The 11,941-nt window shown below is 56.7% G+C and overlaps 1 protein-coding gene across 1 annotated transcript; it reads right to left on the bottom strand.

Annotated features, from left to right (window-relative positions):
- Positions 1-5,948: 5,948 nt before the first annotated feature.
- Positions 5,949-10,406, bottom strand: CLDN19 (claudin 19; the record flags this gene model as incomplete). Its single annotated transcript, XM_080800533.1, has 5 exons — positions 5,949-5,997; positions 6,719-6,871; positions 8,629-8,713; positions 8,823-8,987; positions 10,184-10,406. 5 exons carry the CDS (start codon positions 10,404-10,406, stop codon positions 5,949-5,951), a joined length of 675 nt encoding a protein of 224 aa, XP_080656659.1.
- Between the last annotated feature and the right edge of the window lie 1,535 nt (positions 10,407-11,941).

Genomic DNA, 11,941 nt, shown 5'->3' with positions numbered 1-11,941 from the left:
CTGAGGTACACCCAAACTCCCGGGATTACAGGTCTAGACTGAGCACAAGGTAGCAACAGCCCACTGTCAGAAATGAGATGCTTTGATGTGCTTATCAAAGGACACAGCAGAAGAAAGAATTCATGAGCTTGATGACAGGTCAGTAGAAATTAATAACTGGAACAGAAAAATATGGAAAAAATAAAACAACAATGTTTAATAGCTGTGCCACAATATCAGGCATGTAATTGAAGTAGCAGAGGAAGAGAGAAAATATGGCAGAAGAAGCATTTGAAAAAATAACAGCTTGAGATTTTTTCAGAATCAATACAAGATAGCAAACCACAGAGCCAGGAACCTCAGAACACCCCCCAAGGAGAACAGAAGGAAAGAAAGGAAAACAAAAACAAAAACAAAACCATACCCAGGCACTTCATAGTCAAACTTCTGAAAACCAAAGATGGAGAAAATCTGGAAAACAACAGAGAAAACAAAGGAAAAACAACAACAACAAAAAGAGTCAAGTAGGCTTTTCGTTTAGATATTATTATATAAGCCAAAGACACTAGGATAACATCTCTAAATTTCTGAAAGGAGAAGAGTCAAGCCAGAATTCTATACCTAGCAAAAACATCTTTTAAATATGATGGTGAAATAAAGATTTCTGCTTGTGTTCACCAGAGGTGTGTCCAAAGCTTTCCTCTCCACCGCCATCTTGGGAGGTGTCTACATCTACGTTTGTCTGGAGTTTCAAATGCCTTCTGAGAAAATCAGTGTCTCAGTGTTCCAGCTTCCACTTAGACTTGTTTAAAAAAAAAAAACCAACCCTCTATCTTGAAATAATTTCAAACTTCAGAGAAAAGGTACAAGCAAGGTTCAAAGAACTCCAGTATGCCAGTCACTTAGGTCGCACGATTAATACACTGCAGATATTTTTTGTAACTCTTCATGTGTTTATCTATGTATATTTATTTCTGATGCCTCATTACCCTCTTAGCACTTCAGTGTGTATTTCTAAAATACAAGGAGGGGCACCTGGGAGGCTCAGTTGGTTAAGCGACTGCCTTCGGCTCAGGTCGTGATCCTGGAGGCCTGGGATCAAGTCCCACATCGGGCTCCCTGTTCGGCAGGGAATCTGCTTCTCCCGCTGACTGACCTCTCTCTTCTCACGCTCTCTCTCTCTCTCTCAAATAAATAAATAAAATCTTATAAAATAAAATACAAGGACACTGTCCTATAAGACTACAAGGAAACTATCAAATTCAGGGAATTAACTTTGAAACAGTACTACCCATAGAAACCACAGACTATTGAGTTGTCACCAGATGTCGCAAGAACGTCTTTTACAGGTCCAGGATCCAATCCAGGATCACTCATGTCATTTAGCTCTAATATCTCTTCAGTCTTTTCAGTCTTTTCTTGCCTTTCATAACATGGACAGTTTTGAAGAGTGCAGGCAGTTACTTTGTAGAATAACCTCCATTTGGACTTTTTTGTCTCATCATAAGTTGTTCAGTTTGTACACATTTAGCAGAAATGTCACAGAAATGATGCTGTGTTCCTCTCAGTGTATTATGTCAAGGGACACACAATTTTGACTTGCCCCATTGCCGGTGGTGTTAACTCTTGTCACTTGATTAAGATATGCCTTCAGTGTTTCACCACAGTCAAGTTAAATATTTTATACTTACTAGCTAATAAATTATATTAGTTGCCATTTTACTGTAGAGCTTTTTTTCTCCCCCATTTATTTAATTACTTGTATCAGTATGAACTAACAGATTCTTATTTTATTCATTGAGTTAGAATCCATCATTATTTATTTTGATACCAAATTGTCCCAGTAAAGTGAGTGGGAATCTCTTTAATCTGGCTTCCATATCCTTTAGCTGTGTCTCCATTATTCCTTGACCACTTTCTTACTTTCTGGAACATCAAGATGCTCCCGGCTTATTATTTCCCTTTTCAGCCTTCAGATCAGCCATTTCTCCATGGAGCCCTGGTACCTGTTAATGGAGAATGGTATTCAGAAATCAAGGTAGGGTCTTGCCACTGGGTTATCATTGCTTCTAGGCTTTTCTAAGAGGCAGAACTCCTAGACGTATGGACATGTGTATATCACATACCTATGTATACACATACACAACTAGAGCTATTTCAATATTCATCTAAATATATTAAAAGCCAGGTGTTCATCCACATATGTCCAATTCCAATCCAACATCCCAGGATTTATTTGAATCTTCCCCATTTCGTCTTTGTAAATCTATCCTCTGGCAGTGGAAACTTTATCTTCAATATTTTATTTATTTGTTCAATCCCCTTCTATGTAACTCAGCTTCGAACCTGGGCAGCCACGAGCCACTCAGTTTTGTGGTCACCACGTGGTCTTCGTAGACAAAAGGGAGTGCTTCTTGGGTGTTAACTTAGTGATTTCAGAGCGTTGTATCAGCCTTTTCCTTTGATGCCTATAAAGAATTCTTCACCCTCTCCCCGACAGTTTTAATTGTTTTGAACAAGAGCATTGTCAAGAAAATGCCTGTAATGTGCTCATAAATTGAGCCAAATATTATTTTTCTGTGCCCAGTAGGAGAGATAGTTGGGAAGCACTACTTTGGGCATTATCTTTCTTCATTTCCGTTTCGCTCGGATCCCATGTAGCCATGGCTTCCTGTAATCTTGCCAACTCTAGACGAAATCATACATTGAACTGCCCTCCTTGCATGGGTATTCAAATGATGGAGGAAGACAATGCACCACACAGCTTTTCCTGCCCGAGCCTAGATCAGCGTTTCCCAAACTCATGTCTATGCCAGTCACCCAGAGAGCTCCTTAAAATGTCGAGCCTGTGTTACCCAGTGTGTGGGGGGGAACCTGACAGGCTATGTTTCTACCAAGTTTCCAGGTACCAGGACTCTCTAGATCGCTCATCCCCTCTGTCCCAGTTAGTGGTCAGTGAGGCGTGGTTACATGGCACGACCAGCAAAACTTACAGGCATTTTTAACTTTTTTTTTTCATTTGCAAACCTACACACAAACACAGAGAACAGAGGGAACCCCTACATATCGCTGGCATTTACCAAACTTTCCCTGCCCCTGACCATTTCGTTCTTAGAGCATTTTATTCATTTTTAAAGATTTTATTTACTTATCTGACAGAGAGATCACAAGTAGGCAGAGAGGCAGGCAGAGGGAGAGGGGGAAGCAAGCTCCCCGCTGAGCAGAGAGCCCGATGCTGGGCTCAATCCCAGGACCCTGAGATCATGACCTGAGCGGAAGGCAGAGGCTTAACCCACTGAGCCACCCAGGCGCCCCTCTTAGAGCATTTAAAGCAAATCCAGCCTTCTATCATTTCAGTGTGCTTCTCTAACAGGAATTTAAAAAACAAAAAACAAAAAACCAAGCAAACCACAGTGTCATTATCACACAGAATTAACAATACATACAACACAAAAAGGTTAACTCCTGGACACCATGTACTACTCAGTGCAATCCATATTCTCAGAGGCAGGCACTGGATGGGTCCCCGGTCCCTGCCTCCCCAGCCCCAAGCTCACGTCCTCTGGGAGCACCTCCCGTTGCTGAGCTCCTTCTGCGAGCACAGCTACTTCTACGCTATGCTTTTCCTCACTGGCTGAGAACGCAGGTATTTTCCTTCCCAAACTGTGTTTTATGGCCGGCCAGTTTCATTCTTGGGAGAACTCTGTTAATAAACATCAGCAAAAGCTTGAGGATTGTGCCCTTTGACCCCCTTCCTGGGTCTCTGCCCAGTCCTCTAGCCCGGAGGCTGGAGGCTGGGACCGTAAACAGCAGCACGGTCAGGAGGCCTGGAAAGTTGGCCCCGCCTCACGTTGGCAGCCCAGGTGACCTTGATGTAGGTATTTGAAAACGGCTGCTTCAAGAGAGTACTGGGGAATCAGGCTTCCCAAACTCTTCCAGCCTTGAACTCCTCTGATTTTCCCCTGGACATCTTCCCACGGCCAGCCTCCTGCTAGGCTGTTAGTGTGTGGGGCTGTATGCAGTGATCTCACTCTGCCCCTCTCTGGGCCCTGGTTAGAGGCAGAAAGGGCATCCCTCCACCAAGGACCAGAGGGAAGCTTGTTCCTGCAGCCGTCAGACCCACCCACTGGCACAGAGCTCGTCTCTCTTGCAGTCTGTCCCCGAAACCCATGGGGGACAGCCAGCACATTCTATCCCAAAGTGTTCCCAAGTCCCAAGCCTCTGGTGGACCCTGAACATCCAGAGAATACACATGGTGTCCTGGCCAACTGCTTTGTGGCCAGATTGCAAGGCTGGCCAAATCCCCAGCTGGGGACAGGAGGGAGGTCCTGGGGGACTAGCAGAGGTCCAGGCTCTGGGCCCCACATTCCTTGCTCCCCCCACCCCGCCCCACCAGCCTGCTCCGCTGGTGCCTGTGACAGGAGTCCGCACCCAGACTCTCAATTTCCCGGTTGCAAATTTGGTGGTGTCAGTCGGGGCTCTTCTGGCTGTATGTAACAGAAGTCAACCTCCAAACTGTTTTGGCGAAAAGGTGGCTATGTACTGGGAGAAAGTGGGAGCCTCAAGGAGCAGCCTGGTCTCAGGAAAGGCAGAGGGAGACGGGCCCTCCCCTCCTCTTTCCGAGGCTCACCTCTTCAGGAAGGCACCTTCCTCCCTCCCAGACCCCTGCAGAGTGGCAAGAAATGCGGCCCCAACAGCCCCCAGCTGCAGGCCTCATAGAGGTGCCCACACATCGAAGTCCCTCAGGAAGGGCCTGAGCTGGGGCCGGGTCGGCCCCAGGCCCCTTCCGTCGGGATGTGGAGCCTGGGCCCCAGCTCCCCGGGTGATCTGAAAGCTCACCTAGGGGCAAGAACCGCTGCGTCACAGCTCCTGGCCCCCACAGAGACTCCTCTGTAGTCCTCACTCAGAGCTCGACGGGCAGGGCTCTGGGAAACCCATGCGGGGTTCCACCCCCGGAGCCAGCGGCTGGCCCAGCCACAGGACACGGCCACCCCTGAGGCACCCCGTGGCTGCCCAGCAGCTGCCAGGCCAGGGCCCCAGTCCATAATCCCACAGCTGCTCCGCAGCTCGCTCCCCTCCTCCCGTCCCCGACCTCCCAGGGAGCTTGCCGGAAGGTCATCCTATCTGACTGCACCTCCCTCCAGCCACACTGGGGGGTGGGGGAGGCCCAGCTGCCTCCTTGGGATTCGGTGAGCTGGTGAGAGCTGGGGTCCCAGGACAGGTGCTGGAGGAAGCCAGCCAGCCAGAGCCGGCTGAGGAGGGCCTGAGGAAGGCGGGGACAGTTACGGTAGGCTCCTTCCAGATGGGAGACACAGGGCAGTCAGGGGCCAGACCCATGGGGTGGGCGAGGCCTGAGCATGAGGAGAGGTGCTGATCTAGGTTAATTTTCCTTCGTCTCTCTGAGGATGTCTTCTTCTTCTAGACTAAGGTGGTATCTGTACTTCAAGACCGAAAGCCCCTCCAGTTTGGACTGCAGTCTTCTGCCTGGAGCGGGGCTCTGGCCACAGCCTGAGGCCACCCCTCTCTACTCTAGATCCAGGGCAGGGAGGTAGGGGGAGCTCGGCAGACTGCAGAGGAGGAAGGGTGAATGTGGAAGAAGGGGCAGCATTAGGGGGTTTGCAACCTTGTCCGGGACAGTCTTCATGGCAGGAAGGTCCTAAGTTCCTTCTCAATGTAATGAGCTCCTCACCCGAGCTCTGAGGTAAGAGTCAGGCTAGGGAAGTTTCTGGAACCCCGATTGGCCCAGGATGTGGGTGTGGCTCACCCTGCAGGTCTGTCTCCCCATCTTGACGCCCGAAGACCCCAGGGACCAACTCTGACCTCTCCGAGCCAGGACCCACCATAGTCATACCAGGGACACATCAAATGACACCACACTCAGGGCTGGATGTTCACTTCTCTTTCCAAAAAATACCGAACACACGGTCTAGGTGTGGCAGGGGGACAGAGTCAGGTTGGGGACCCGGACATTACACACCCAGGGGGCCCTTGGCGGAGGCGGACAACTTAACAACTGGTCTGAAAGTCAAAAGAGAGGAGAGCTGGTTAGTGGGGTGAGCGGTGGGGTGGGGCGGGGGATGTGGGGTGCAGGCCCAGACGCAGGGACTGACCAGCACAGTTGGCCCTGGGTGCCCACAGTGGCCCTTCTTGGGGCCCGTTCCTGTGGGGGGGGGGCAGGCTGGCCTAGCCATGCGGGGTGGCGTCCACAAAAAGCCCGAGACCTGAACTCAGGAACAGTGGAGCCAAGCCTCTCAGTCCCCCCAAACCTGTTTCCTGGTGTGTGAGGGGGATGTTCATCCCCGCACACTGGCCCCTGTCTGGGCTTGCTGTGAGGAGCCTGTCGGCCTGCAGAGGGGAAAGGCTCTGGCCATCCCAGGGCATGGGGCACCAACGGCCATCTTTGTGGCTGTGTCCCCAGGGCCCAGCACAGAGCAGACACCTGTGTCACCCTGCAGGGAGTAAATAAGCCGCAGGGGGAAAGCGACGGCGCCTGGACAGGAAACGGGCTGGTGCCCGTGAGCTGTGCAGATGGGTCCACGCCCGGACCGGGACACGTGTGTGCACCTGCAGGCTGGGGCCTGCCTCCGGCCTCCCTCTGAGTGTCTGGGTCTAGTCTCAGAGCGCAGGGTGGGTGCTTGTGTGGGGACAAGCTGCTCAGAGTCCTCGTGGGGCGTGCTGTGCCCCTACTGGCCCTGCCTGGGGTGCCGCAGGTGCCGGCAGAGACGGGGCTCAGACATACTCTCGGGCTGCAGCCGAGGGGCCGGGCCGGTAAGGCTGCGGGCTGCTGCTGGACCTCTCAGGCTCTGGGCACGTGCAGCACAGGAAGGAGCCCCCCAGCAAGGCCAGGCCGGCGGACGCCCAGCCCACGAACAGGGCCGAGCCAAACTCGTACCTGCAAGGGGTAGGGAGGACGGCATCAGAGATGGCTGAGAGCCTTCCCCCCAGCAGCGATCCCCACGTGGAGGTGGGGGGCCTGTAGGGTAGGGGGAGCTGAGACTGGGGGCCTCCCAAGCCTCCTCAGTCTCTCCGGAGAAGTTCTGGGGCGTGCCCATCGCTCCTCCCGACCTCCAGCCAGCACATCACCACCACCCAGGGGGACCCAGGCCCAGGGTGGGTCTGCTCGGTGCAGATTTGGGCCCCTTCCTCCCCCTCCACTCCCCCCCAGCCAGAGGTGGTGGTCCAGGAGGGCTGCTGAATCCCGTGGGGAGGAGCAGGGCAATCCCTGCCATCTTCCTCTCAGTGCCCCTCCAGCCCACAGAACGCCCAGCCCAGGCTTCCCGCTGTCTTCCCGGGGCACACCGGGCCCTCCCCCTGGCACTCAGGGCTCCCCTCCTTGGGCCGCAGCGGGCCGGCGCACCCCCTACTCCCACTCGGCTTTGCCCCCGGGCTCACTGCCTCCATGCCTTTGCTGGAGGCGCCCCCTACTGGAGAGTCCCCCTTTCTGCGCCTCCTATGCTCCTCTGACTTCAGGGCCCACTTCAATGGCCCCCTCCTCCCGGGGGCTCTCCCTGACCCCTCCAGCTGTGCCTCCTGCTGACACCTCCTGGGTGGCCTTCAGCTCTGGCTTCAGCCTGGCTCCCTTGGGAGTGCCCGGAGGGCGGACAGCACCAGATTTCCACTTCCCCAGGGCCCGGCCCGGGGCCTGCATACCAGGTGCCTTGGGGAGTGCTGGAGGGGTAGGGAGGGGTGCCAGCACGGAGTCTGTCTCTGAGTCGAGCTGCCTCTTGCTTGGAGATCTTTGTGGCGACAGCTGCCCACCTCAGGGAGCAGTCACCATGCCTGTGGGCTCCTTTTCTTCCCCGGCCACACTTCTGCCTTCTCCAGGCAGCCCTCCTGACTGCAGTAGCTTGGGTATCTTTTCTCATGCTCCCTCAGGCCCAGGGCCCCAGGTCTGTTGGGATGTCTGGGGTTGAGACCGTCCCAGTCTCTGCTCTGGCACAGTTGAGAGGTGGGGGTGGAGCCTGGTGGGTCCAGGCTCTCCACCGAGCCCCCTCTTCCGCCCTCCAGCCTTGGCCTTCCTGGTCCTGCCCATTCTGGCTCCTGAATGTCCCTGAGCCTACTCTGCACTGCTAGCCTTGGGGCCCCAAGCCCTGCTCCAGACCTTTTGCCCCTTCCTGGTCCTATCCTCGCCCCACCGTGCCGCGTGCCAGAGCCAGGATTGTTGGCTGCCTTCCACCCTAGGATCGGGAACCAAATCTTCCTCTGGCTGTAAGGCCCCCCACATCTGCCCTGACCACTTGTCCAATCGCCATCTCCCAGCCCAGGACACCTGCCGCCTTGGGTAGGAGTCACAGCAAGGGGTTCACTGAGTGCTCTCCGGGGCCCGGCCTTGTGCTGAGTCCTCCCTGCAACATCTCCCCGAGCCCTTGGGTCCCAGCTCCGTTGGACAGGGACTCGCCCTTCACACAACCAGCATGCACAGAGCTGGGATTTCAATGCTGAGCTCCTGCGGTGTTCCCCACAGGACTCTCGCCTCCTCCAAGGATTCAGCCACACCCTGCCTGGCCCCCCCACTCCAGAGACCTTCTCACCGACAGCACCTTTGGCTCCCCCCCCCCCATTTCTCCCAGCCATGTGTCCTGCTAAACAAAGGCAGTGGAGTGGGAGGCCCAGCTCCTTTCCTGGTCCAGGCCACGCCCCAGCACTCACCTGGCATTGACAGGTGTGCTGGGGTTGAAGAACTCCTGGGTCACTAGGGTGGCATACCACGAGACGGCTGTCAAGGTGCAGAGGCCTAAGGATGGAGGAGGGAGCGCTTAGCTCTGCTCCGGCCCATGGCCGGCCACCAGAGCGGGGCCACCTGCCATGACTGAGATGGCGGACAGGGAGCCAGGAACACTGACCTGCCAGGAGGAAGAGGACACCCCCAGAGATGGCGATGCGGCCCTTGGCGATGGGGTTGCTGTCTCCAACCCGAGTGCACTTCATGCCGACCACACTGAGGACCATGGCCACAAAGCCCAGAAGCACAGCCACCACCATCAGGGCCCTCGCTGACTGGATGTGACCTGGGCAGAGCAGGGGGACTGAGCAGGCGCCGGGAGAAGCGGGCGGGTGGGAGCAGCCTGGCAGGGAAGGGGCTGAGGCAGGGGCCAGAAGCGCCTCCCAGGAGCACCAGTGGCAGGTGTGAGGGGCCCCTGTGGACAGGCTGTGGGGCTGAGCTTCCCCTCTACACCCCCCACCGCTGCCTCCCCGCCACTCACTCCCCCTGCAGGTTCCTTCAGGTGGTGTGTGCCATGCCAGGGTACTTGAAGGACTTCTCTCATCTGCTGCTCCCTGGCGGTGAGACTCCCTTTGGGGCCCGACCTCCCAAGCAATGGGGCCTTGCAGATTCAGCAGGAGGGAGTGAGGGCGTCTAAGGCCCATCTCAGCCCCAAGTTGGCTCTCGGAAAGGGACATTTTCCCCATCAGCCATTCTGGCTCCTGGTCACCTTCCCCTCTGCCCTCTGAGTCACCCACAGCAGCCGGACACCCGTGAACAGTTCAGTCCTGGGCCGCGGGCCACTCGGGGGAGCTGGGTCCCTGAAGGAGACCAGGTGATCCGCCTGGATGGGTGTCGCGTGATAGCTGCCCAGCTCAGGCCTGCGCCGCCCTGGGCAGAGGGTGGGTGGGTGGGTCAGCCCTGAACCAAGGCTAGAGCTGCAGTGGGGCCTGTTTGCAAGCCAGTTTGTCAGGTTCAAATGCACATCCCAGGAGGAGAGGGACCTATGTACCCAAGGACCTGTGTGCATAAGTGCGCGCGTGTGTGTGCATGTGTGTTGGCACACCCAAATGGAGCATGCTTGTTCAGATGGCAGGCCTGGCATGAAGGTGTGTGTCACAGTGTGTCTGCATACAGAGCATGGGGGGAGGTGGAGGGGAGCCCGAGTGCCAGGCACTCGGGCACTCATCTATCTCGTCTAACCCTCCACAGTCCTGTGACGTCTTAGTGCTCCCCTCTACAGATGAGGACATTAGAACACAGAGAGACTTGGCAACTCCTTGAAGGTGACAGTGGCAGAGCTGGGATCTGGGCCCATGGTGGCTGGAGCCTGGAGCACCTGCCCTCCACGGAGCACCAGGCTGGCCCGGGGTTTTCAAAAGCACATGGGGGCAGGGGTGGAGAATGGAGCCCCAATGCAGGTGGCAGCCTGTGGGTGAGCTTGCTCTGGACCTCCCCTTCCCCAGCACCCCACCTTCCCAACCCAGCTGGAGGGAGGCCTACCTTCCAGGGCGAGCAGGGAGTCATAGAGCTTGCACTGCACCTGCCCGGTGCTCTGGGAGGCGCAGGACATCCAGAGCCCTTCGTAGAGGCCCACGGCCGTGATGATGGCATCACCCGCGTAGGAGGACTGCTTCCACTGTGGGAGGGCTGTGCTGGCGATGATGCCCACCCAGCCACCCAGGGCCAGGAAGTAGCCCAGGAGCTGGAGGCCTGAGTTGGCCATGGCCCAGGGGAGGGAGCTGGAGGTTCCAGGGCTCAGGGCTGGGCCAGGGTCCCTGGGGGGGCTGGGGTCATGGCCAGGTGAAAGGAGCTGCTGAGTGGAGGGCGGGGGAGCAGCGAGTGGCCAGAGGCTGAGAAGGAGAGGTGTTAGTCCAGCAGGAGCTGCGGAGCCAAAGGCAGCGGCTCTGGGCTCTAGAATGCAGGGGGAGGCCCAGGGGCTGGAAAGGCCAGGGGCCCGCCCACAGCAGCTGCTGAAGCCAGGACAGGGTCCCCAGCTGAGCTCCTGCCAGCCCCCTGGGGGCGGGGGGCGGGGCCATGGCCCAGGTGGGTGCCCTTGCCCCACCTCCCAGGGATAGAGAGGGGAGGGGCTGGGAGGGGTGACCCTGCTTGCCCTCAGGGCCTTCCTGCTAGGGAACCCCCTTTAGGAACCACGCAAGTTCTAGTTCCTGCCCAAGCGCCAGCCCCGAGATGATGGATTTTGCTACTGCATGGCTGAACTGACCCTTGGGGGGGCGCGGTACAGTCCTCTGACTGTAGGACAGAAATGGAATTCTACTTTGCAGCAGGTAAGACTAGAGTTAGACAGCAGGGAGAACTTTTTGGAGAGGAGTCTGAGGCCAGAGGTGGAAAGACAGGGCTGGATGTTAGGGAGGTGGGGGACCATATGTATCAAAAGCAGGGGAGGCCAGGTCAGGGAATATGCACTTATGGGGTCTGTTTGAGATCTGAGGGGGGCAGAAGAGGGACCCCACCAAGGCTGGGCCAGACCTGGTGGCCAGCCAGCAAGGGTCCCGGCCAGGGAGGTGGGAGATAGCGCTGACCATCTGGCATCAGCCTGAGGGAAGGCAGACTGTTCAACACCACTAATCCTTTTGCTGGCTGGCTTAGCAGCTCCTGCTGGGGCTGGAGGCACCGGGCCCTGGCCCCCTGCTCCAGAACAGCCTGACAGGGAGCCAGGAGCTGTGGCCTCTGCACATTCCTAGGGTTCAGGCTGCCCCTCCTAGTGGCCCACCTCCCCCTTCTCTCTCCCATCCCAGCTCAGCCCTCTGGAGCGGGGGGAATATTTAACTCTCCTCTAGCTCATTAGCAATCCCCTCACGTTCAGTTTGGCCCCCTGGGCTCCAGCGAGCGTGGGTGCAAGGGGAATGTCACAATCCTGCTCTGACTCCTGCCAGCCCCAGGCTGCCGCCTCCGTCCCCAGCAGCCCACCTGCCTTTCCTGGACCGCACTGGGGGAAAGCAGGGTCTGGCTGCCGACCCCTCACCCTCCCCCATAGGCTTCTTCCCCCACAGCAGCCGGAAGGCGGGGGGGGGGGGGGGGGGGGGGCTCTGCAGGGACTGTCCCCAGCCTGCTCCCTCACATTCTTCACGTGGCTATGCAAACGAGAGGGTGCCAGGCACTGAGCAGACAATGGCTGCCCTATGCACCCGCCCAGGGCGTGGGCCCCTGGTATGGCCTGCAGCTCCAGCAGCTGGGGGGCAGGGGTGGGCGCTGTGTGGCCTGCAGTTCTGCACACGGGGCCAACACTGGGTCCCGTCT

Source organism: Martes martes (genome assembly GCF_963455335.1).
Source record: "Martes martes genome assembly, chromosome: 4".
Classification (NCBI taxonomy): domain Eukaryota; kingdom Metazoa; phylum Chordata; class Mammalia; order Carnivora; family Mustelidae; genus Martes; species Martes martes.
This window is presented reverse-complemented; position numbering and strand designations above follow the sequence as displayed.